This window comes from Leptosomus discolor, chromosome 25 (assembly GCF_034619465.1).
Source record: "Leptosomus discolor isolate bLepDis1 chromosome 25, bLepDis1.hap2, whole genome shotgun sequence".
Lineage (NCBI taxonomy): Eukaryota > Metazoa > Chordata > Aves > Leptosomiformes > Leptosomidae > Leptosomus > Leptosomus discolor.
Genome location: NC_141415.1, coordinates 4,879,349 through 4,902,735, shown reverse-complemented (window position 1 = coordinate 4,902,735; position 23,387 = coordinate 4,879,349). Strand labels below are relative to the sequence as shown.

The 23,387-nt window shown below is 59.6% G+C and overlaps 1 protein-coding gene across 1 annotated transcript in view; it reads right to left on the bottom strand.

Moving 5' to 3' along the window:
- The window catches only part of KCNH6 (potassium voltage-gated channel subfamily H member 6), a 32,454-nt gene extending 17,054 nt beyond the window's left edge, over window positions 1–15,400 (bottom strand). Inside the window, exons 1-4 of the mRNA XM_086477833.1 lie at window positions 15,325–15,400; window positions 11,945–12,175; window positions 3,486–3,641; window positions 490–599 (exon numbers count right to left, since the gene is read on the bottom strand). Of these exons, the coding sequence (XP_086333959.1) occupies window positions 490–599; window positions 3,486–3,641; window positions 11,945–12,175; window positions 15,325–15,400 (573 nt within the window). The remainder of the gene's footprint in view (window positions 1–489; window positions 600–3,485; window positions 3,642–11,944; window positions 12,176–15,324) is intronic.
- Window positions 15,401–23,387: the final 7,987 nt, after the last annotated feature.

The window sequence follows — 23,387 nt, the reverse complement described above, 5'->3', positions numbered from 1 at the left end:
AGGATAATGTGGGGAAATGGGCCCTTTCAAGGTTTGCCTGCAAGTCCCTGCCAGTCCCTGCTCAGAGCAGACCTCCTCCAGTCTCCCACAGTAACCGGCACGTCCCCTCGTTGGCGTGGGGACAACTCCCTGGAGCTCCACCATCCCGGACAACTTGCACTACAGATCCAGGCCTTCCTCCCAGCTTTGGCAGCGGTGCCCGCCAGCTTGGCACATCTCCCGCTCCCCCTGCGAGCCACGGCACATGCCGTGCCAGGCTGGCCCCACAGAGCAGCACCATCTAGCTCTATCCCATGCCACGGAAGCACCGCTGCTCACCGCCAGCCCTTGCCGAGGCCAGTGCTCAGCGCTGACCCAGTGCCAGAGCCCCTACCACCAGATACGGCCCGAGCCACAGCAGCCGAGGGAGAGCGGGATGGGGAGAGCGGAGGAAGAGCGCTGGGACCTGGCCTGAGGCATGGGCTTATATCAGACAAAGGCTACGGTTACCTTTCCATAGTCAATGGCTACTCCATCAAACTCACTGGTGGGCAGAGATTTCCGCTGGATTTTGAGTCGCCGCAGGGACGGGAGACTAAACTTCAAACTCCTACCTTGACCTTGTTAAAAAGAAAAACAAAACACAAGAGAGACAGATGTAACCTAGCTGCACGTGATGGCGGGAGCGAGACAGGGCGGGGTGGTGGCAGGGGAAGAGGCTACGGAGAATTTTGGGTAGCTTTGGGGGACGTACGTGCTGCGTGGTCTTTCCTCCTCCAACACACTTGCTATTCCCATGCCATCACATCGCCGTGTGCTCAAGGCAGACCCTGACCTGGCAGAAAGCACCACTGGGCTGGAGGAGAGTCCCCTACAACTGTGGATGCAAGACAGGAAAGGTGCAGAGCATTCCTAAGCCAATTAGAGAGGCTAAAGCCACTTAAGGGATTTGGACCTGGAGGTAATCGAGCCTCTAAAGCTGCTTGGTGGGACTTGGGGGGGAAAAAAGTACACAAAAGAGATGGTAAGTTAGCAAGGCATTAAAAAAAGTAGTTCTAGCAATTTTGTTCCTGGAATGTTCTGGATTTTAGGGGAGGGATGCTGGAGCAAAGACAGGGGGCGTCTCTTGCTGCTATCACAGGGGACCAGGAGACCACTTTGCTGGAGACTGGGACTGGGGCAAGGGCAGCCAGGCCTGCAAGGAGCTGCAAAAGAGCTTCAGGAGAGGAAGGGGCCAGACATGGAGAGGAACCGGCAGTGCCCACAGCAGGACCCAATGTCCCTGGTTGTGACACCCGGTACAAAGTTGCTCATCCTCTTCTAGTCCTGGTCCACAAAGGAGAGTGTGGCTGCCTGCGACTCCAGGGTTAATGTGAGCAGCCAGGCTCACACCCTGCTGCCCCGGGGCCCAGGTCAGCCCTGGGGTTCATCCAACCCCTGGCAGCACCAGTTGTACTCACTAACTGGACCAAAAGTGGCCTAAATCCCAGGGATACGACACGAGCTCCGCAAAGGCATTGTCCGCTGGGAAAAAGCAGCACATTGAGGGGCTGTTTGGCTTTGGCAGGATTTGCTTCCCTCACTGAGACCTGAAACACTGCTGAGCCACTCGGGCAGGCTCCCGACCTTGCCCAGCTCCCCAAAAATGCCCCTGCCAATGGGGGGACCTGCGCAGGCTCCCTCTGCTCACCCCATCCCCGCTGCCCAGAGCAGCTTTTCAGCTGGAAGAAGCAAAGCAGCCGCCTTCCCCTGTGCACCAGAGAGCCAGGGACCAGCAACAGAGCCGCCTGCAGCCGTGTAATTAAAGACTGAGTCAGAAAACCCGTGCACGAGAGACCGATCTGGGCTGGTGCCAGCAGCTCTGGCCTTTCCGCGCTGCCCGGCGCTGGAGCGGGACACCCGCACAACACTCCTCGGGATGCGCAGCGCAATCTCCACGTGCAGGAAAGCGATAGGTACCCTTTTTATTTGGGTGCCTTCTGCAGCCAAAGGTACGTCTCAGGGTACGGAGGCATCATATGTGGAGACGTACTGAGAGGTGAGCGGGCTGCAAAGCAACACCGGTGCTGGAATTTAGGATTTCCTCAGCAGTCCATGCAGAGGCCAACTGGTACTAAAGCAATACACCAAAACCATAAATCTTATCACTTCATAGACACGGGAACACATGCACAGGTTATATATACATTCACACGCATATGTCCATGAGTCCTGTGGGCATATGTCTGGCCTGAGGAGGTACAAAACCCATCACCGCACAGAGCTCCTCCGCTGGTACCCGCTGCCCCGCATGCAAACACCTTAACGGCCCCGGGATGTACCTATGCACCGAGTGTGAATGTATTAAGACTCATTACTGTACCGTAACAACGGGCAGCGTGAAGGGTCCCCATTGGTCCCCAATGCAGCCCTGGCCCAGGCACCAGTCCCAGTCCCGCATGCCACCCCACATGCCGTGGGGGGACAGACTTGGGCTGCTCCCACAGCTTTACTTTGAGGCCTGCCCAAAGCTTTCCTATAGCAACCCGCGTTCCTGGGGAGTGTTTGCACAGAGATAGATGTAGGATTATTTCCCTGACTAAAATACAGATGACTGGCACCAAGGGCCATATAGCAGGAGGATATTTAGAAGCTACATCTCTCCTTCCCGTGGTCAGGTCTACCATCTGCATCCCTGGGTATCCACATCCCCTTGAGAGCCTCATCACGGCTTCCCTTTGATCCAGCTTTCCCAAAAAAGGGAGGGCGAATTTTCCACTGCCTCCAAAAGCTCCACAAAACCCCAGGATGAGGCTGGGACAGCAAGGAACAGCCCAAAGCTGGGGCAGACTCAGAGCTGTCTCAACGCGACCATCTTCGTGGCATTTGCCTGCGGTGATGTCCCCATAGCACAGCCATGCTGTTGGTGACACCAAATGTCCCCTGGCCCTCCCGGTGACACCACACACAGGTTCTGTCCCATATGAGCACCTCCTGCCCTGGCTAATGCGCTGCTGCAGGCACACAGGAGGGGCCCAAGGCGCCGCTGGAAAAAACCTCCCAGCATTAAATATGGAAAGGACGCAGCAAGGTGGGGGTGTGCGGTGGGGCTGCATGGCTCCGCTCACAGCGAGACACCCTCTCCTTAAAAATGCACCATCCCATATGAGGGGGTTGGTCCCTACCGCTGTCCCCAGGCCCCTGGGGGTTCAGGAGGTGTGTGCAGGCTGGTGTGCACGCGAGGGTCTGTGCAGGGAGCACAGCCGGCTCAGATGGACTTTTTTCACCCAGTTAGTGTGTGTCCAGACCAGTCCCCGAGCCGGCAGAGCTGCGGCCGTGCAGAAACACAAACCTCTGCTCCTGGGCACTCTGTGGGGCTCAGCCCCATGGTGCAGGATCCTGTGCTGCCATGGGTGCATCCTTCAGCCCCCATGAGCTCCCGAGAAAACAAAACCACGGGATGGGGATAGCCCTGAGGATGCTGTGCTGCCCTCCCCCCTGTCCCCACCGTCCCCGGTGACACCCACCTCCACGCCAGCTCTGCGACAGGCGCCGGTGCAGGCTCCGGCCGGCGCTCTTGGCGATGAGCTGTGCCAGGTCCTCGAAGTTGAGGATGAACATGATGACGACGCCATCCTCGTTCTTCACCGGCACCACGTCCACCAGGCAGCGGAAACACGAGGCTGCCGAGCAGAGACAGGCTCAGGGGGGGCTGCACAGGGGCTCTGCCCACCCATCCACCCCCCAGCATAAAACACTGGGTAGAAAAGTATTTTTAAACGCTTTGGTGGGTGTAATCCCTGCTGATGGGGAGTGGAGGGTGGGCCATATCTCTGCAGCATCCCAGCTCGCCCAGATCGCATCTTGCTTTTTTTTTTTTTTTTTTTGTGCCAGACAGTCATTTATATTAACGTACTTGAGAGCAGCAATTAAAGAGCAGGTAATTAAGAACTCAGAAAGTCCCAGGTAGTGGTTTAACCTCATTAAGCATGCTGCTTGTAATCACGCCGTAACGAATCACCTTGCAATCGCCAGGCAGGTTTTGGAGACTGACACCAGCTGTCTCGTGTCCTGGATGTGGGCCATGGGGGTGAGCCTGACCACATGCCCCGTCCCGACCCTGGGCAGCAGGACGTGGTGGGATCGGTGTGATGGTCCTCAGGGACATCCCCTGAAGGCATGGCATGGAGTGCTCAGGCACAGCCTTGTCTCATTCCTGCCGTGGGGAAACTGTGGCACGAGGGGGGCACAAAGACTGGCTCAGTGTCCTGGGAGTGAGGGGGGATGCAGGGAGGACCCCAAACATGGCCACAGGGCATGAGGCCATATGGATTTGCCTGTTGGATGCCAGCTTGACCCCATGGCTCTGCTTCTGCTGGCAGCAAGGCACCAGTTTGCAATTAAGGGCACCCAAAAATACCTGCAGGCCTTTCCCAAAGCAGCAAGTGGAGGATACAGGGGAGTTCCCACCTCCCTTGCCAGCTTTATTCCCCCCAAATCCTTCAAAAACACTACCTGAAGGTATAATCACTATGAATCCCTTCCTTGAGATGCCTCAAGGCACTGGTGGGAGCAGGAGCCCCCCAGCTGCAGCCGCTGCTGCAACCCCTCTGGCAAAACCCCCTGACCACCACTCCAGGCTCCTACCCCAAACCTCCTAGAAATAATGGAGCAACCAGGTACCACTGCCTGGCCGGTACGGAGCAAAGCAACCTCCTTCCACGGGAGTTTTTGCCGGGTGCGGATCCCTCATCTCGCCTTTCCCCCACGCTCTGATTCCCAGGGATTACGGGATCCGGCAGGGATGTGCTGCCGGCCCGATCCAGTGCTCTCCTGCTCTCGCCGTGGCCAAGCTCTGGCCGGGAGGGGGATGTCAGCCTTACTGCGTATAATTTTAAGGAGCTCAGGGCCTCCCGTAATCAGGAGCAGATGGCCGGCATCGGGCAACTTCAAAATCTGCCGTGACGTCAGGGATGTGCACATACACAGACACACACATACATGCACAAGAACGGGAAAGAAATGGATACGGTGAAATCCATTTAAAGGGCCCAGCAGCCAGGATTATTTCTTTCTTTCTTTATTTCATCGTTGTTCACCACAGGGAGAGGAAATCCACTTAAATGCGTGAGCTGGGGAGGAGGCGGGGGGGATTTTCAGCAGATAAAGCTGTTTCGAAGGGACGCCCGGGCACGCTGTGGGCTATCCGTGTGCGGAGCCAGCAGGGATGGAACGAAACGAGCCCTGTTCCCTCCCTTTGTCAGGATTTGCAGGGATCTAAAAGGCGAGCGGTGGCCTTGAGGTGGTGCCGAGCGAGTGAGGTGTCCTGCGTGATGCTAAGGTGGCACATGCCCGGCGGGATGATGGGGTGCCATCCCTGAGATGCCGTGGCTCTGCTGGTGCTGGCATTGGTGTGTGCAGGGGGTGTGAACATGTGTGCCCGCTCGCCTGTGCGTGTGAAGCCCAGCGGCACTGGATGCTTTCTCCTTCGGTGTGTTGTAAAATGAGGGGTTTTGTTTTCCCCTGCAGGTGATTTCAAAGCATCACCAACTCCCCTGGGACTCGCAGCCCAGCAGGGTCCATTGGCATGGGCAGCCGTCAGCTCCATGCTTCCCCCCCCTGGACTGGGAATCCTGATCCAGATGGCCTGATCCTGGCTCACGAGCTCTGCCCTGCTGCTTCTCTTTCACCACTTTTCCTTCTTAAGCCCCTCTGCGGTGGTGGTGGGGGATGGCCTTTGAGGTGTTCTCATGGGGGCCGGTTCCTGGCAGGCCCTGTGTGGCATGGAAAGGGTTAATCCCATGACTGATGCTGAACAGCTGAAAACTAGGCCCAGTTACATCCAGTTGGAGGGATACAAGGAACAGCTGGGAGGTGGCTAGGGCTGGGTTTGGGAGGCAGCTGGTGCCTGGTTTGATCCCCCAAATCTGGGAGGTGCTGAGCCTGAGCAGCCCTGGCTGACGCTGCTGCGAGGCCCCATGCTGATCCCTTCTTAAATTAAATAGAACAGACTATTTCTGTTGGAAGGGACCTTCAATGATCATCTAGCCCAACTGCCCGACCAATTCAGGGCTGGCCAAAAGTTAACTGGGTGCAGGACCCTCCAAAACCAGGGGAATCACCCCAAAAGTGGCCCTGCCAGACACAGCCCTGCTTGCCAGGAGCTTGGTGCCTGGCTCAGATCCGCACCCCATAGCATGGATGGCATCAAGGGGATGACGGAGCATCAGGGCAGGGGCTGGGAGCAGTGGGTTCCCTTCAGTTTGGCCCAAAGACAGGGCAGTCCCCCAGGATTTGGGGTCTCTGGGCAGCTGTGATGTGGGGTACCCCCAGCTCTGTGGAGAGGCTGCAGCTGGGAGACCCCTGGCACCCTCAGCCCTGACTTGGTTTCCCTGCGGCAAGCCAGATGCCGAGCCTCCTCGTCGCTCCCCCCAAAAACTGGGCACCCCAGGCCTGCTGCGGTGCCAGTGGGCTGAGCCGACCCCAGGAGGGACCCCAGCCCTGCGCTCCCATCCTCGTTCCTCGATCGACTGTCCCCATCCATCTGCCCGTCTCTTCCCTTCAGCTGTTCGGCTAATCTGTCTCCATCCATCTAATTTTATCCAGCCGCCAAATGATCTCTTGGAGGAGCCCTGGGGGCATTCTCAACCTGCCTGCGCTCCCTGGCCACTGCCGTGGGACTACCGGTGCGCCCACCCGGGGTGAAACCCAGCCTGGGGGGCTGCGGAAAGAGCTCGGCAGGAGGGATGCGATATGGATGCTGTTTTGGAGGGTCCCACGCCCAATGCAATGGGTTTGCATGGGCTGGGAAAAACAGCTCATTCCCTAAAACTCAGGGCTGGGTTTGATCTTCCCAGCACCCAGCCCACCTCCCTCAAGCCGAGCCCTCGGAGGTTTGCGCTTTCTGACCCATCTTGTCTTCTGACCTTGATAAAAGCAAGCACTTAATAACATTAAAAATGTCATCGTCGGGGGCCCTCCCTCCCCGGCCCTCTTATCCTCCGCAGCCACCGGTGGTTAATGCATTTGTTGGTATCATCAGTATTAAACTAATCAACAGGACACGGGGGTTTCCGAGAGCCGGACACAAACCAGTATTGTTATGAATATTAAAAAAGCAAGCTATTAATCTGCCCTCGGAGCTCTTACCGAGTCCCTCCCTCCCCCCGGCCGGGAGATTTAATCTGCAGGGTCTCATGGCAGAGTGGCTAAATCTATAGTGGTATTATATAACGGAGCAGAGGAGAGGGGCTGGGAAGGGCACGGAGGGGACGGGGACAGGGATGGGGATGGAGCCGTGCTCCGCGGCTGGCTGGCACGCCTGGGGAGATGCTCAGGGGAGGGCTGAGCCTTGCTCCCATCCAGGGATAAATCTGCCAGGGTGTGGTAGAAACTTCAAAGGGAAGCGCAGATTGCTGGGAGGGCCTAAAGCAAATCCTTGAGGCGGGATGGAAAATGATGGAGGTGGGGGCTGAGCAGGCGGGAGATGGGTCTCCCTTGGGGTCTGAGGTGAGTGATGGGTGCTGGGGAGATCCTGCACCCAGGTCTGCACCCTCCTGCACGGGGAGGGGATGTGTACTGCAGGGTGTGCCCCTCTCCCCGCATTCAAAAGGGGCATCAGGAGCCTGAAACCTGCTGTGACACCAGACTGGCAAAAATGCTCCTTGCAGCAACCCCCAAACTGCTAAAATGACCTTATTAAGTAACGGCCGTGGGATGGAGGGTACCCCCTGTGCAGTGAGGAATAGCAGGGCTTTCTGGGCTTAGCAGGGAGCTCGCTGCTGGAAAGCAGCAGTAGAGAGGGAAAACCAGGAGCGTTGGGTGGCTGAGGGTACCTGCCAACAACGAGGTCAGAAGCAGCCCAGCAGGGTGTTTTGGGATGCAGGTGGAAGGATGCTCTGATCCCCGGGAGCCAGAAGGGGTCCCAGATCAATACAGGGGGGTGGCAAAACACATCTTAACCTCTGCTGCAAGAAAAGCGAGTGGCCACATGCAGGCCCATGGTCCTTCCCTTGCTAAATCCCCACCGGCCACAGGAATTAGTCCATCTTAGCACGAGGCTGTGCGGCCAAAGCTGCAGTGCTGACAGCATTTCCCAGGGCTGTCCGGCCATCCTGAGGGCCCTGGCCCCATGACACATGGAGTCACTTCCCACTGGGGATGCAACAGCCAGCGAGGATGGGGATGGAGGGTTTGGGGTGGGAATAAGGGCTCTGCTGGGGCAGGGATTGCAGGAAAAGCCTCCTGGGAAGCATCCCTGGGGGTGCTGGGGATGCTCTGGATTTGCCCCTCCATTTCTGGGACATCTGGGCCAAGCACAAAGCATCCAAGGAGCAGCAGAGGATGGAAAAACGTGTCTCTTCCAGCTTTGTGCCCTGATTATGCCACCCCTGGGGCAGAGCTGGGGCAAGGGGATAGCCGGAGCTGCGGCGCCGCCGTGCCGAGGATGGCAGAATTGGCCCCACAGCGCGGGATTTCTGGGACTGAAGCATTTGTCATTGCGAGGCGGGATGTTTATAAGTCCCCATCTGGAGTCAGGCCATGGTGTCTGTCCCTTTCCCAAAGTCACAGCCCAGCTCTGCTGAGCACGACCCTTAAAGGAATGCAAAGCAAACAGCCCCAGCTTGGCTTAAACCCCACATTTTTGTACAAGCAAAGAGCTCAAGTTGGGGTTGGGGTTTTGTCAGCTGGCCGTGCTTCCCTGCTCCTCTGCCACGCAGGAGGTTGCCTCCGTCCTGCCTTGTCCACCCCATGGGGCAGCAGTGGAGGCTCCGTGGGGCTGCTGGCACCAGCCCCTAGCCCTGAGGGTGCCAGTCTGGCAACAGCCGGTGGGATTTGCCGTCCTGCTTCCAGTGAGCCCATCGGGCATGTCACACATTGCTGTTTATAAAGCTGTACAGAGAAACCTTGGCTGGATCCATCCCCACCTGCCTTAGCCAGGGCTTCCTGGCAGCAGCTGCTGGAGAGGTGATTGCTGTGCCATGGATGTTCCCTGGGCTGGGGACAGATCACCTGAGTCCCCCTGTCCCCTCTGGGTGCGGTGACACCCTGCAACCCATGCCTTCCTGGCTGCCAGCCCCGCAGCTGCCTGCTCAGGCACCCCACGGGGACCTGCGGGGGGACATCCTGGGTGACACCGGGTGCCCCAATCGCTCTGTGACCTCCCCCCTCCTCCTGGAGCCCCCGGGGGAAAATCCCAGCTTACAGCACCAGTGCAACGAGTTTGCTGGGTTGATCTGGTCCCTAATCCCTGGCCCCAGGGGACCGACACAAACCGCTCCTGCTGGAGGGGACGGGGATGGAGGGGCTGGGGCCGCAGGCAGTGGCTGCCCCACCAGCTGCTCCGGCTGTCTTGGCCCCGCACCTCCCCTTTCGTATTCATAAGCATCACATTCACACAGATTAAGCAGGAGCGGGCACTGCCAGCTGCTGCTCAGGCCATGCCAGCGCCGTGGTGCCCAGCACCTGCGGCCACCAGCCCCGCTCCAGGCACCTCGGGAGCACTTGACGGTGGCTTCACTGCGAAGTACATCACCCTTGGGGGGCAAAAAACCCAACCCTGGATGCGGCTCAGCCCCACCAGCTCCTCGGTGCTGTGCCCAGGGGATGCCGGAGGGGGCTCGGCTCAGCCCTGGACACTGCAGCCAGTGTGTCCCCGGGGCTGTGGACATGGCTGCTCCTTGCCGGGGCAGGAGCTGATCCCATACTGGCCCCCCTGGCTGGGGCAGCCCCAGCTGTGCAGCATCTTGTAAGGAAATTAACTTTTCACTGATCTCCCGGCTTTGAGCAGGGGATTAGAGCCCACACGCGCCATGGTCGGGCTCTCCCCTCTTTCCGAGGCCTTTTTGGGACTGCCATAGCAGGGAGGGACAACTGCCCTTGCTGGGCCGGTCCCATCTTCTCCCAACTGGACTTGGTTCTTGGCTCCATTTCGGCTGCCCGGAGCTGGACTCGTCGTTGGCACCCGCGTCTCCTTTTATAATTAGCTAATGACAGCAGGGGCGTCCGGGGGAGGACCGAGCAGCAAGGCTGTCCCCAGGGACACCATCACTTCGTCATACAGCATCCTGCCCGTGCACCGGCAGAGCCACCTGCCCGGACACCCATGGGTGTCCCTCTTCCCACCTACCTCCATCCATCCCACCCTGGACCTGCTAGGAGGGCTCCGACAGGCAGATTTGGGGTATAATATTGTCTCTGGCAACCAGAAAATCAAGGAAACAACCCTGTGAGCTGCAGAGCCAGGAGTACCGCAGTAATAAACAGCAGGTCGAGGCTGGAGATTGGTGCTGCCGGTATGAAAAGGACAGGCGGGTTCGGAGCCTCCGCCGGCTAATTAAGCAGCAGCTCCCTATAATGCAAAGGCCTTTTCTTTGCCGATAAGACCCATTTATAATGGGCTGAGCGGTCGCAGGCTGAGTGCTGGGGGGAAACAATTGGAAAGCACATTGCTGGTGGGGCTGGATTTTAAAAATAGACATGAAGGGCTTGCTTCTGGGCTTTTTTTTTTTCCCTTTTTTTTTTTTTTCCCTAATAAAAAAGAGAAGAAAGCAGCTCAGAGCTGCACTGAGAGTTTCCCGTGGCCTAGAGGAAAAGCAGGGCTCCGAGGAAAGCACCGAGCATCCCGTGAGCCCGGCTGGAATGCTTCAAAGCAGGGAGGATGGCATTGGATTGGGCTCAGAGCCGAGCAGTCCCCAGGGATGGATGGGGAAACTATCCCGAGGGAGGGGAACAGGGCTGCACACGCTGCCCTTGCCATGGCCACGCGTTGGCGTTGGGATGGGAGCAGGGGGAAGCATGTGCCCGCTTCTCCTCATGCCTCCCAGGCTGCGCTGGGCTCCAGCCAGCCCCCTGCAAACCGCAGCGGCCGAGGGGGCACTCACAGCCCAGCCCTGGCACCGCTCCCCAGTCCCACTTCACCCAGGACTGGCCCCATGGGGAAAAGCCTCGACCGGGTCCCTCCACAAGGATGGGAGGAAAATCATATGGGAAATGTGGCCGGTGAGCGACCTGATCCTGCCACCACTCAGGGCCCGGCCCCGCTGGGTTAACCGTGCGGGTTAACACACAGGGCTGCTGCCAGCGGATAATTCCCGGGGCCGATACGCTGGCACTTGGATGCCAGCCCAGGAGATAGGGTCTGGGAGGGAGGCCAGGACACCCGGGTCCCAGCCCCGGAGATAGGGTGCTAGGCTGGGAGCCAGGACTCCTGCCTTCTCCTTCCCTTTGCTTCCAGTTGTTTCTCCTCCGTCCTGCCACTCCGGGAGCTGCCGGCAGCAGGGTGCAGCCCCTTGCTCAGGCCAAGCCCCCATTAATACAATCTAAAGACCCACAGGTTGAAAAAAGGAGATAATTCATATTTTTAACCTCTAGTGAGCACCCGATCTGCATTCCCCCCGCCCCTGGGAGCCCTGGCTGCTGCTGATTTGCAGCATCAAGCACTAAATATTTATTTAACTTCCTGCAGTATTAGAACTAATCACTAGTATTTTCCATCAAAGCTTCATTTTCATCTTAACGTAATTCCGTCTGTGCACGCACAGCCGCTTGGAAGGCCATCGCCTGCACCCGCTTTCAGCAGAGACGGGGCGTCTGTCTCATCTCCTTTAGGAGCACAGACCTGGACACCCGCGTCCCAGCCCGGCATGTCCATGGGCTTCCCATGGGATCCTCACTCATGATGCAGGGATCCCATAAGCGATGCCCTTGCTTGCTGTGGGAGCTCTGAGCCATCCCCAAGGGCTCACAAATGACTCGATTCCCAAATAATCTGCTCGAGGTCCCAACACCCTCCGTGCCCCATCACACAGAGACAGCTCCATCCTGCCAGGAGCCACCATAGACTTGCCCTCGGCAAAGCCCTGGGTCTGGGTGCAATCCCAATGCTGTGGTCCACCAGACCCTCTTTGCCTCCCACCACCAACAGCCCGAATCCCAGGCAGGTGACACTTCCCACCACTGGATCACCCCAAAAAGCGACTCTTACTGTCTTTGCGGTAGTAGAGGATCTCAAGCTTGCACTCCTCGGAGCCGAGCAGGGCCTGGGTGAGCTGCGCGATGGAGCTCTTGGTGGTGTCGGGACCGGTGAGGAAGTCGCAGGTGCAGGGTTGCTGCATCACCTCCATGCGGGAGTAGCCGAACATCTCGCAGAAGCCGTCGTTGCAGTAGATGATGGCGCAGTTCTCCATCTGGGCGTTGGCAATGAGAAACTTGCGGTCTGCGGGGATGCGGGAGAGCGCGAGGTTTAGGGGGTTGGTGGAGACCCGCAGGGATGGGGGACAGTCTGGGTGGATGGGGGGGCGCTTGGGCTTTTTGATGCCACCATGGGGCTTGTGCAGGGATGGCTTCCCTGGGGACACTGGTGACAGGGCTGGGGGCAGGATGGCTGGTGCCAGGCCACACCACCCTGGGTGCTGCCCTGCTCTTCAGAGGGAAAAAAATCCCCCAATTTCATGTGAATTGGTGACAGTGGGGACAGGGGGACCCGAAGCATGGGTCCCCAGTAAAGGCAGTTTTTTGCTGGGGTGGGCCAACCCACACAGCCTCGATGTCTCACCGCTCGCATGTAGGGACTCGCTGCTGTCTAATACGTGGGCAATCTGTCTCCGACGGGCGCTGCAGGCAGAGGGAAGAGCTGCAGCATCCGTCCCTCCCCAGGAGCTTATCAGGGACCTGAGTTATCTCAGAGACTTCCCACCCTTGCTCAGATTTGACTGAAGTCAGCCAAGGGGTGAGAGGAGGAGTGAGCGTGAGGCTTGGCTTCGTGGGAAGCTGCATGAAACCCGTCACACAAATGATTCTCCTAATGTTTTATCAAATAACTGTGCCTTCAGGCTGAAGCTGAAATCCAGTCCCTGCTGGGCTGCATGGCCCCTGTGCTCAAGAAGAAAAGGGCTCAGGTGGAGGAAAGGGGAAACTGAGGCAGGGAGAGGTGCTGCATCATCCCCTCCTGGTGCTGCAGCCACCTGGGCTGGGCTGGGGCCGGACTCGCTGTCGTGCCGGGGTGTATAGCAGCACTTCCCAGCCCACATTGTCCAGCCCAGAAGGAGCTGCTTCCACCCTTATCCTGGGGGAGACCCAGCCTAGAGCTTTGATTTGGTTGGATTTTTGGGTTTGGGTTTTTTTTTTTCCAAGGAGAACAGGGGGCACTGGGCTGGGGAGGGCCCTCTCTGGGACAGGTTTGCTGCAATGTGATGGGGGGCTGCGGATGCTGATGCGACGGATGCCGTGCCCCACCCATCACCATCTCCCTCAGCGTTTGGCATCGGCTCCAGGCTGGAGCTGGAGACAGGTCAGAGCAGAGGGTCCGTTTGGAGGCTGCCTCCAAACCCAGACCCCAATTAATCTCCTGGATTACCCAGGAATGGCATCTGCAGCCTGCGCTCTCCAGAGCCCCACTGAGCTCCAGCCTTGTGGGGAATTTCACCCAAACGTGGGAGAAACCTCCGCATGGCTGCGGCACCCAGCCCCTGGACATGGTGGGGTGGGGGGACCCCTCCCTGGCACATTAAGTCTCTCCCTAATGTCACCTGCAGAGTCCCAGCTCTGGAGGGTGCCTTCCAGTAAAACCAGTGACCCCAGGGATGCTGCACCGACGTCTTCTGCTTCATCCCACCCTGTGACAGCCCTTGGTGGCCCTTTGTGGGGGACTCCCACCCCAGCACCTTTCCCTCTCCCACGCAGGGCTGACACTGGTGCCGGTGCTGCAAACAGCACAAACCACCATGGCCAAATATTTCCCAGTTCCCTCTTCCTGATCTTTCTCTACCCAAATTGCTCTGCCAGCTGGAAGGCAGCACCAGGAGGGGACCTTCCCCCAAAGCCCCGCTGCTGGGGCACGCTCCTGTGATAAACATTTCCCCATCCAGCACCAGCTCCATGGGCTGGATCCAGGCTGGGCTGGTGCAGGACAGGATTTATGGGGCTGGCAGGGTGCTGGAGGAAGCTGTGCTGAGCGCAGGGGATGTGACCAAGGCTGGGATGGGAAGGAGCTGCAGGGCCAGGTCTCCTTGGGGGTATTTTCACCCTAAATTTGCTCTCAGCCCTACCCTCACCTGCAGATTTGGCCTTGCCCCCGCAATACTAGCACTCTGCACCGGCCCTGGGAGGGAAGCGTTGGGCCTCTCCCTCTCCACTGGGGACTCACCGTGTGCAGCTGCACCCATGGGTGCTGCAGGTGGGGGGTGAAGTCACCCACAAGCAGGGGAGGATGCACTGCCCGTGGTAACAAACGTGACCTGGGTGGGGGGGCTGGTTTGGTGTCTCTCAACTCTGGAGTTTCACACCACAAAGCTGCCGTGGAGGAGCGCAGGGCAATGTTTTGGCAGAGCCCAGCTGGTGCCCGACATGGCTGGCAGAGCGCAGGCAGGGAGCGGGCAGGGACGAGGGGGCCTGGCTGCTTCCCCGCTGGCACACGTCGCCGCGTGCCCCCGCTGCTCCCCAGCCGCCGCTTCCCAGCGGAGACTGATAGGAACCAGGGACAGTTTTTCTCGCTTTCTGTCCCCAGGGTCACGTCACTCACTGCCAGGGCAGGCAGTGCAGATCTGGCAGGGATGGCAGCGCCAGGGGCGTTTGCCCACCCGGCAAACTCAAGACACCAGAGAAAAACCACAGCGAGCCGGGGCGGTGTGGGGTGTACAGCCCCGGCACCCTACAGCAGACCCCCAAGCACAGCTTTTGGGGGCAGCCCAGTGCCTTGCTTCCCTCCCCTCGTCCCCAGCTGCATGGGGGGGACCCAGCCCCATCGGAGTGCCCAGACAGCAGAGCCCCCGCCGCCTCCTTCCCCACAGCCCCCACCCAGCCGCACGCAAACCCCAGCGCTCCCCGATGCGCACCAACTCTTTCGCTGTGTTTGACAGGAAAACCAGCCCAAAAATTCATATAAAGGGATTACTCCGAGCAACAGCAAATGGCAACATTTCACCAGGGACGGCTGCCTCCGAGCAGCGCAGAGTTGAAGGCAAACAGGCAGCGAGCCCGTCTGCGCTGGCGTACGCCCCACTCCCCCAGCCCTGCTAGCCGGGACCCCCTCCCCGCCACCCCGGGGACCCCCTCCCAGCCCGGGGACGGCGGGGGGGGCTGCGGTGCCTCCAGCCCCCGGGGGACCACCGGCATGGGACCGCTCTTCCCCCTTGTGTCGCCCTGTCTATAAAAACCCGCGGGGACGCTGCCTGGCTGTCGCCTACCCCTCTCCCGCCCCCCCCCGCCCCTCTCGGGGCGCCTTCGTTCCCCCGGGGACACCCTGCGGGTGGCCCCGCTCTGCCCTCCCGCCTGCCCCCCCCCCTCGGTCCCCGCTGTCCCCCGAAGTTGGGGGGCCGGCCGCAGCCGCGGGGGGAGCGGGAGCGGGGTCGGGGGTGCGGTACTCACTTTGCCCTTCAAATTTGCGGATGATGGTGTCCAGGTAGGTGTTTTGGGGGGCCACATGGCCCCGGCGTACCGGCATCGCTCCGCCGCCCTGCGCTCCCCGGGAGCGGCGGAACTTCCCGCGGGGGCGGCGGGGAGCGCGGCCCGACCCCGGAGCGGCTCGGTACGGCCCGGCACGGCGCGGCCCCGCTCCGCCTCACCCCAGGGCTGGCCGAGCTCTGGAGCCGAGCCGGCCCGGGGCTCCCATGCTCCCGGTGGCCGGAAGGGGGAACCCCTCCGCCCGCCCTGCCGCGCCCGGCTCCGGGCGGGGGCGGCCGGGGAGGATGAGGATGAGGAGGGAGGGGGGAAGTGGAGGAGGACCCGCTTGAAAGGGGGAGAAAATAATAGAATAAAATAATAAGAGTAGAAATCCCCAAAGTGCTTAGTCACCGCTGCCCCCGGGAGCCGTCAGCAGCAACAGCTGCTGGCTGGGGAGCGGGGACCCCCCGGGTCTCCCCGGTACCCCCCGGCATCCCGCGGCACCGGCACCCTCAGACTGGGGGTGCTCCGGGGCGGAGCGCGGAGGGGGGGAGGGCGCAGGTGGGTGCTGGGGGTGCTGGAGGTGGGGTCCTTGGGGGCTGGGACAGGGGGTGGAGGTGAAGTCCTTGGGGGGCTGGGGTAGGGGGTGCTTGGGGGGAGTGGATGTAGGGTCCTTGGGAATCAGGGGTAGGGAGTGATGGGGGTGCTGGAGGTGGGGTCCTTGGGGGGCTGGGGCAGGGAGTGCTTGGGGTGCTGGAGGTGGGGTCCCTGGGGGCTGAGGATGATGAAGGGGTGGAGGTGAAGTCCTTGGGGGGCTGCGGTAGGGGGTGCTTGGGGCTCTGGAGTTGGGGTCCTTTAGGGGCTGCGGCCGGGGATGATGGGGGTGCTGGAGGTGGGGTTCTTGGAGGGGCTGGTGCAGGGGGTGCTGGAGGTTTGGGGTGTTGGGACAGGAGGATGTGCTGGAGATGGAGGGGACTGGTGAAAGTGGAGGTGAAGGGTACTGGGGGTGCTGGAGATGGGGGTGGTGAAAGAAGGGTGCTGGCTGAGGAGGTGCTGGGAGGGGTGCTGGGAGCGGGGGGGTAGGGATGGTGAAGGAAGGCGGTGATGGGGTGCAGGGGGTGGTGGGTGGAGGGGGGCGTGCAGGTGATGCCAATGTGCAGGGAGTGGTGCGGGCGGGGGTGCAGGGGCGGAGGAGGAGATGCAGAGGTGCAGAGGCAGAGCAGGGGGTGCCGGTGGGTGCAGTTGTTGGCGGAGGGGGTGTCTGCGGGTGCAAGGGTGCAGAAGCAGAGGAGAGAGTGCTGAGAGGTGCGGGGTGAGGGGAAAGGGGTGCAGGGGTGCAGCGGGACAGAGGGTGCCGGTAGGCGCAGGGGGGCGCAGAACAGGGGGTGCGGGGGGGTGCAGGAGAAGGAAGATGGGGTGCAGGGTGAAGGAAGAGGGGGTGCGGGGCCGGGGTGTTGGAGGTGCCGGGGGGAGGTTCGGGGGTTCCCGGGGGGGGGGGGGGGGGGGGGGACGACGGGTGCCGCGGGCCGGGCGGGGCCCCGCGCCCGGCGCTGTCCACCCGCGGCGGTGCTGAAGGGGCGGGCGGGGCGGGCGGGCGGGGGGGCTGCGGGTCTGTACTGGGGGGGGGGGGCTTGGCATGGGGGGAACCCAGCCTGGGCTCTGCGGGCACGGAAGGCCCCCGAGGGACATGGAGAGTCCAGGGGGTCCTGGGAGCTCTGGGGGACACGGAGGGTTCAGGGGGTGCTGGGGTTCTGGGGTCCCAGAAGGTCCCGTGGGCTCTGTAGGGGACAGGGGGCCTGGTGGGTACCCGGGTCCCTGTGCGATATAGGGGTCCCAAGGCGATGCTGCCCTGCTAGAGCAGATGTTCAGACCTAGCCCCAAGTTCAGCTCTTCTCCTGCCCACTTCTCCATGCCCCTCAGGGGTGGAGGCCAAGGGGACCAGCTCCCTTTTCTTCCTGAGACATCCCCTCTGGCAGGCCCTCTTCTCCCAGGCCCTGCTAAGGACAGTGTCCACTGAGGGACTTTCTGTTATTATTTTGTTATGCACGATTTTTCAGGCATGAAATTGGTCTAAGAGGATTATGGTCCATTATCATCAGCAGCAGTGTTTTGCTGGGATTTTCAATTAATATTCCAGTGCCCCTCAGCAATACACATGGGGACCAGGCCAAGCCCATGGGGCATTCGACCCACAGCATTGCCTGCTGGAGTTGCCTCTTGTCCCTGGGCCAACAATGCAAGTGGGTGAGCAGAGGCAGGTGCACTTTCAGGCCCATTTCAGAGCCCTACTGCTGCTTTTATCTCTGTCTCTCACAGAAGTCAGCCTTCCCCAGCGGAGAAAAACTTGTTCTATTGTTGAAGAGGGTGAAAAACCCATTATCTCCCCCCATCCACTCTGCACACTGCCTCTGCCGTGATTTACTGCGAGTCGTGGAGGATGTTTTGCTCTATATTACACAGATGCAGCTTAATAGCATGGGGGAGGGAGAGGGACACCGAGTCCAGGCTCCTGCCTTCTCTGTTTTCTTGTTGATATACTGGGTGACTCGAGGGAGACAGCTCTGTGCCGCAATTGCCTCGCTAGAAAATAAGGACGCCGGTCACTTGGCCTTGTGAAACCGCTCTGAGATTCCTGGATGACCAGTTCTGCAAGGGAAAGCAAACTATTATTACTACAGCTAATATGACCATAATTATGATTATTAATCACCAGGCAGTCAGGATTTAAGGTTGGCCTCCTGCCCTCCTCTCATCCCATAAATCAGTCCGGGATGTTCATGAGCACATCACGTGGACACGGATATGTCTGATGATAAGGGCACGTGCTGGCTCACAGCCCTCCCTGGTGGGGAGCAGGTCTGCAAAGGGAGTGCAGGGGCACCAGCAGGGCTTTGGGCATGGAGCAGGGCACAGCCCTGGCCTCCCCAGCCCTTCTGCCAGGGCTGGGTCTGTGGGGTGACACCAGGAAGGCTTGTCCTGCTCTGGGCATGGCAATGGGGCCACTTTGATCCCCCTTTCTCTGGCCGGGGAGTCTCAACCCATCACGTGGCTGATGAAAGAGCCTCTCTTACCAACCATCTTCCCCATACAGCCCTCACAGATGGAGTTGAGTCATGTCATTCCCTTTCAGGTTATTAATGACTAAGCTCCAGGAGACTCCCAGTGCCCCCATAGCTCTTGCACTCCCCCCACGGCTCTCCTAGTACCCCCAGTGCACCTCTGCAGAGCTGGGTCATCCACAAGGCTGCTGGTCCGTGCCCTGCCTCCTTGCCCTCCTTGAAGCACTTTATGCCCAGACTTCTTTCAATTCCCTGGGTCTTAAGCATATGCTTGCAGTTAATCCTCTGCTTACATTTTATTCTGAACAGGAAGAATTGGGGTCTCTGGGCAAATTCTCCTGCTGTTCAAGGCAGCTGAAGGGCTCCCTCTAATTCAACCGAGCAGTAATCCTTTCTCTGCCTGCCCTGCTCTCCTCCTCCTCCTCCTCCCTTGCTCAGTTCTTTCCTCTCCTCCTCCTCCTCCCTTGCTCAGTTCTTTCCTCTCCTCCTCCTCCTCCTCCTTGAGTGTTTTGCACATTTTGCTCCTTTCCCCTTCTTTCCCTCATTCCTACACCCTGGAGAATCTGTGGGAAACCACCCAATTTCCAGGGCAAAGGAGACCTGGGTGCTTCCCAAGGGTGTCCTCCCCCTCCCTGCTCCTGCAGCACAAGTGCATAAGGAGCCACCTGGGAGTGCAGGGAGTGACGATCTGTGCAGAGAATTATAATCTGCGCAGGAAATTATCACCCATCGGGTAAGGGGCTGCCCCAGGCAGGTGCAGGCACATCGGATGAGGGGGTACAGCCGTGAAATGGGGTGTGGGTTTGGGGTGGGAGGTGTGGGGTGGAGGGGACAGGCGCCCGCTCGAATCTCAGCACGGCAGCTGCCGGCTGGCACTTGCTGGGAGAAGTGTTTGCCAACTGAGAGACGGCATTTCTCCACATTTCTGTAATTAGAGCCGCACGGCAAACACAGCCGGCAAGGGAGAGACGGGGCTCTTGCGGTCCCCAAAGCCCCTTGCAGCCACCAGGGCTGTCCCCAGATGGGCTCCAGTGTCCCAGCTGCCTGGTGTGTTTCGTGCCCCTGCTTTGCCCTTCACTTTTGGAAGATGCTCCGAGGATGTGACAAGGGAGGAAGGAATTGGGGCTGTAAATGGATTTTGCAGGGGGAAGGATGCTCCTTGTCCTGACTCCCCGCCACACCAAATCCTGATGTATTTTTCCAGGCTTTCACCGCTGCACTGTTTGCTAAGTATGAAAAAAAAAAAACCCAAACCCACCTAAACCAAACAACGGTTAAATGTGCAGCCAAAATTAACCCTCATCAGCCTGGGCTTTGTGCCACACCCTCCCAGGGGAGGCCCGATGGGAGGCTACAAACCTGGGAAGGACTCGGTGACATTAAACCAAGTCACGGACGTTGTTTCCCGACAAGAGCCACTTCCCACTCGGAAGGAGCAGAAAAAGCTGTGGGGACTCAGCTCTGGGATGTGGCACGCTCGGTTCACAGCAGCCACACCGGCATCCTGCCTGTCCTTGCTGCACAGCAGGGGAAACTGAGGCACGGGGCAGGCTCATGACTCACCCACAGTCCTTGGGGCCAGGAGGATGGATGGGGCGAGCAGGCGGCTGCAATAACTCACAGCGATGCTGCAGGGAAAGCCGGGGAAGGGCAGGATGCGGCCGCAGGAGGGGGGCGCTGGCAGTGCCTGCAGCGGGTCTGTTTGGCTGGAAACCCTCCTGGGCACGGGAGGGGGGAGAGGAGCCGAGTGCCAAGGGTTTGGCCGCATGCTCCCCCCGTTGTTCGGGGCTGCAGCACTTTCAATCTGCAGCATTTCTCTCCCCGCTGCCTACAAGGCCTTGGTGGGGACGGTGTCAGCTTGAGGGGGAGCCCTGAGGGGTGGGGACGATCCCCACCAGCTTAGGGACACGGCATGGGGACATGGGCAGAGCCTGCTGCCAAGGCACCTCGAGGAAGCGGGACGGGGGGATGCTGCCCACGCAGGGCTGGGAAGGGGGTCAGGCCAGCTCACACCCCCGGGTGCATCCCCTGGTGAGGGTGGGAGCCAGCTGGGTGCCCGGTGCAATGCATCCACAGGCGTGGGTGGCACCATCCAGGTCCCTGAGGCTTGATGGGGGATAGAGGGGACATCAGGAGGGTGGGGGTGTCATTTGGGCTGGGCCTGGCCCCTGTCCACTTCGGTAGGGAATTCTTGCTAAGCCATGGGGCTGGGGGGGTGTCTGAGCTTGCTTGGGTGGGGTCTTTAGGGTCCCCCACTTGCCTCTCACCCCCGAGTTCACCTTTACCCTGCCTCAAGCAGGAGGAGGGAGGGATGGTGCCAGCCAGGGCTCGCAGGGACTGAAGCCACGGGCAGGGAGCTGGCAGGGATGGGGAGTCCCCGCTCCCTACCATGGCTCACCACATCCCTGCGACACTTCTGTTGTCCCCTGGGACCCCCCCCACTCTGCTTCCCCCCCATCTCCCCCACCCGGGGTGGCCCCCGCTGATGGCCCCTGGCTGCTGCCAAGCTGTGGCTGCGTGTTTCCAGGCGCTCCTTGTCCCCGGGGAAGGGGAATGTGAGGAACGCGGCCCTGTGCACCCTGCCTGCTCCTGCCCAGCCACCCGTCGCCTAAGAATAGACCTGACTTGGCCGGGCCTCCAGCAGCAACGAGGGGCCGCGGGGTGTGGGACCCCCCAGCCACCTTCCTGGGTAATGGACCTAAAAAGAAATTGGAAAATGGGTTTCTGTGGTGCTCAAAGGGTCACTGAGACAGCGAAGGGAGGCCAGGGTGTTTCTTGCTTTAAATTTATGTGATTTTAAAGGAAATCTCTCCTCGTGCGCAGACAGGGTGTTGCAGGGCAGCCCCCCACAAGCCTGGGGTACCCGCTGCTTCCTGAGCTCCCCATCAAGGAGTTATGTGAATTGAGGGGGAATCTCCTCCTTTTTTCTTCTTTTACATTGTTTTTTTTTCCTCCTTAGGGAGTAATTTCGCTAAGCCTCCTAATTTCAGCAGAAAGCGTGATGCAGGAGCCAGAAGGCAGCAAAATCTCTCCAGATGTTGTCGCAACGGGGAAGGGAAATCGTCCTCGCTTTAAAGGTATCTTGTAAAACATTGCTGCCGGCTTGGCAGAGCCCTCAGGGCACCAGGAGGCCTTTATTGTCCTTAAAAGCTTCACCTGGGCCCCCCACCCATGGCCCAGCAGCTCCAATTTAAGCTCAAGCTTCGGACTTTGAGCTGGTCCCAGTCCCTGGGCTGGGCTGGGCGTAACCTTATGTCCAGTCCCATCTCCTGGGTTGACTTTGGACCTGTGTTGAAGGTAACCTGGTGTCCACCCCTGTCTTCTGGATGGACTGTGGGGTTGGGTTGTCTGTGTAGCTCTGAGCAGGAGGCCACAGCCCAGTGCGCCCACCACCCACCGTTGTATCTGTGTCCACTGTCCATTCCAGTCAGCTCCTATGTGGATTCTTTGATGTCTAATCAGGGCTAAGCCTGTGTTGCAGTCCCTGAGCGAGAGTGATCAGTGTGGCTCTTTTTTCTTTATTTTTCTTCCAGAAAGCAATTTTCATGAAGCTTGTAGGATTTTGATGAGCTTGGAGACTTCTTTTCCTCCACTAATGGGGCAGAAAGGAGCCAGGGGGCTCAAAATTACCAGTGAGGAGCTGAGCTGGATGGAGCACACCTGCACCAGCCTGCTTTCCCAGGCTGAAAATACACTTGGCTTCAAACCCAGCTCTCACCATGCCAGGTCTCTGCTCCACAAGCATCGTGCTGCTGGGAAGGGGGGGAGAGGAGAGTGCCCGGTGTGCTGGGATATAAAGCAGATGCATCAGGATGTGGCCATGGGAAGGACAGGGGTGAGTGCAGGCGTCTGGGGTGGCTGCTCCCTGGGTCTGGGGACTGCGGCAGAAAGACAAGCAGTCGGGGTTTCACCTCCCTGTGGGTGTGCTGTGCTTGGAGGAGGATTGAAAGCAAACAAAAACCCGAGCGTGGGCGAGCAGACACCTGCCTTCTACTCCTCTCCCGGGTGCAACAAGCCTCTCCCGGGCCTCAGTTTCCCCATGTAAGACGTGACCGAGGGCAGAGGCCATCAGATGGGATGGGGCTGGGTGATCATCCCAGATCCCCTCATTTCCCCTGCTGCGCCCGGCCGCAGCAGATCACGGCTCTTTAAGGCTGCAATAATCCCCAGCCTGGGATTAGTTTTGCACCTAATCACTGCAGAACAAATACGAAGTTTTATTTACAGAAGCAGAAGAAAGACGGGGCCGGGGTGGGGAGGAAACCTCAAGCATGGCTGATCCCAAGATAATCAGGAGCTGGAGGGCAAGAGGCGATCGCTGACCTCAGAACCCCCCCTGGTTCTTACGTAAATGCATGTCGTTCCTGCGCCCGCTGGAGCTGCAGCAGTCGGGAGCTCCAGCCCTGTCCCAGCTTGGGCTCAGTGACACACCACATCCCCCCCTCCCCGCTTTGAACAGTTCAGGCCTGGACTTTGGGGGTTTCTGGCCCCAATTCAGCTGCTTCCTTAGGCACATGCTCCACAGGGAGCCCATGTACTGTCAGCTGCGATGGGAGCCATGGTTTAGGGGAGGATGGAGACGTTGCAAGGGAATGCTGAGCTTTCATGAATGGAGATGGGGGAGGTTGGGTGCTGCAGTTGTGTTGCCCCAAAGCCAGGCTGGTCCCCAGGGATTAGTGTTGTGATGGGGTTGGGGTGGCAGCTGTCCTGCTGGAGAGCCCTGTCCCATTGAGATCCCAGCCCCCCCTGCAAGAAGGATCCGAGCTGCTGCTCAGAGGGTGACAAGACATGGGTTTATTTTTCATCCATGCAAGTGAACAGCCTGGCAGCAGGCAAACCAGGGGGTGGCAACATGCTCTGTCCCTCCCCAAACTGCCCTCTGTCACTTGAAGTCTCTGTGGTTTTGCCCACAAGTTGGAGATGGCTGGTGGGTGTCCAGGCTGGACCAGCTCCCAGCCCTGGGTGCAGAGGCAGCTTATGATAGCTCCG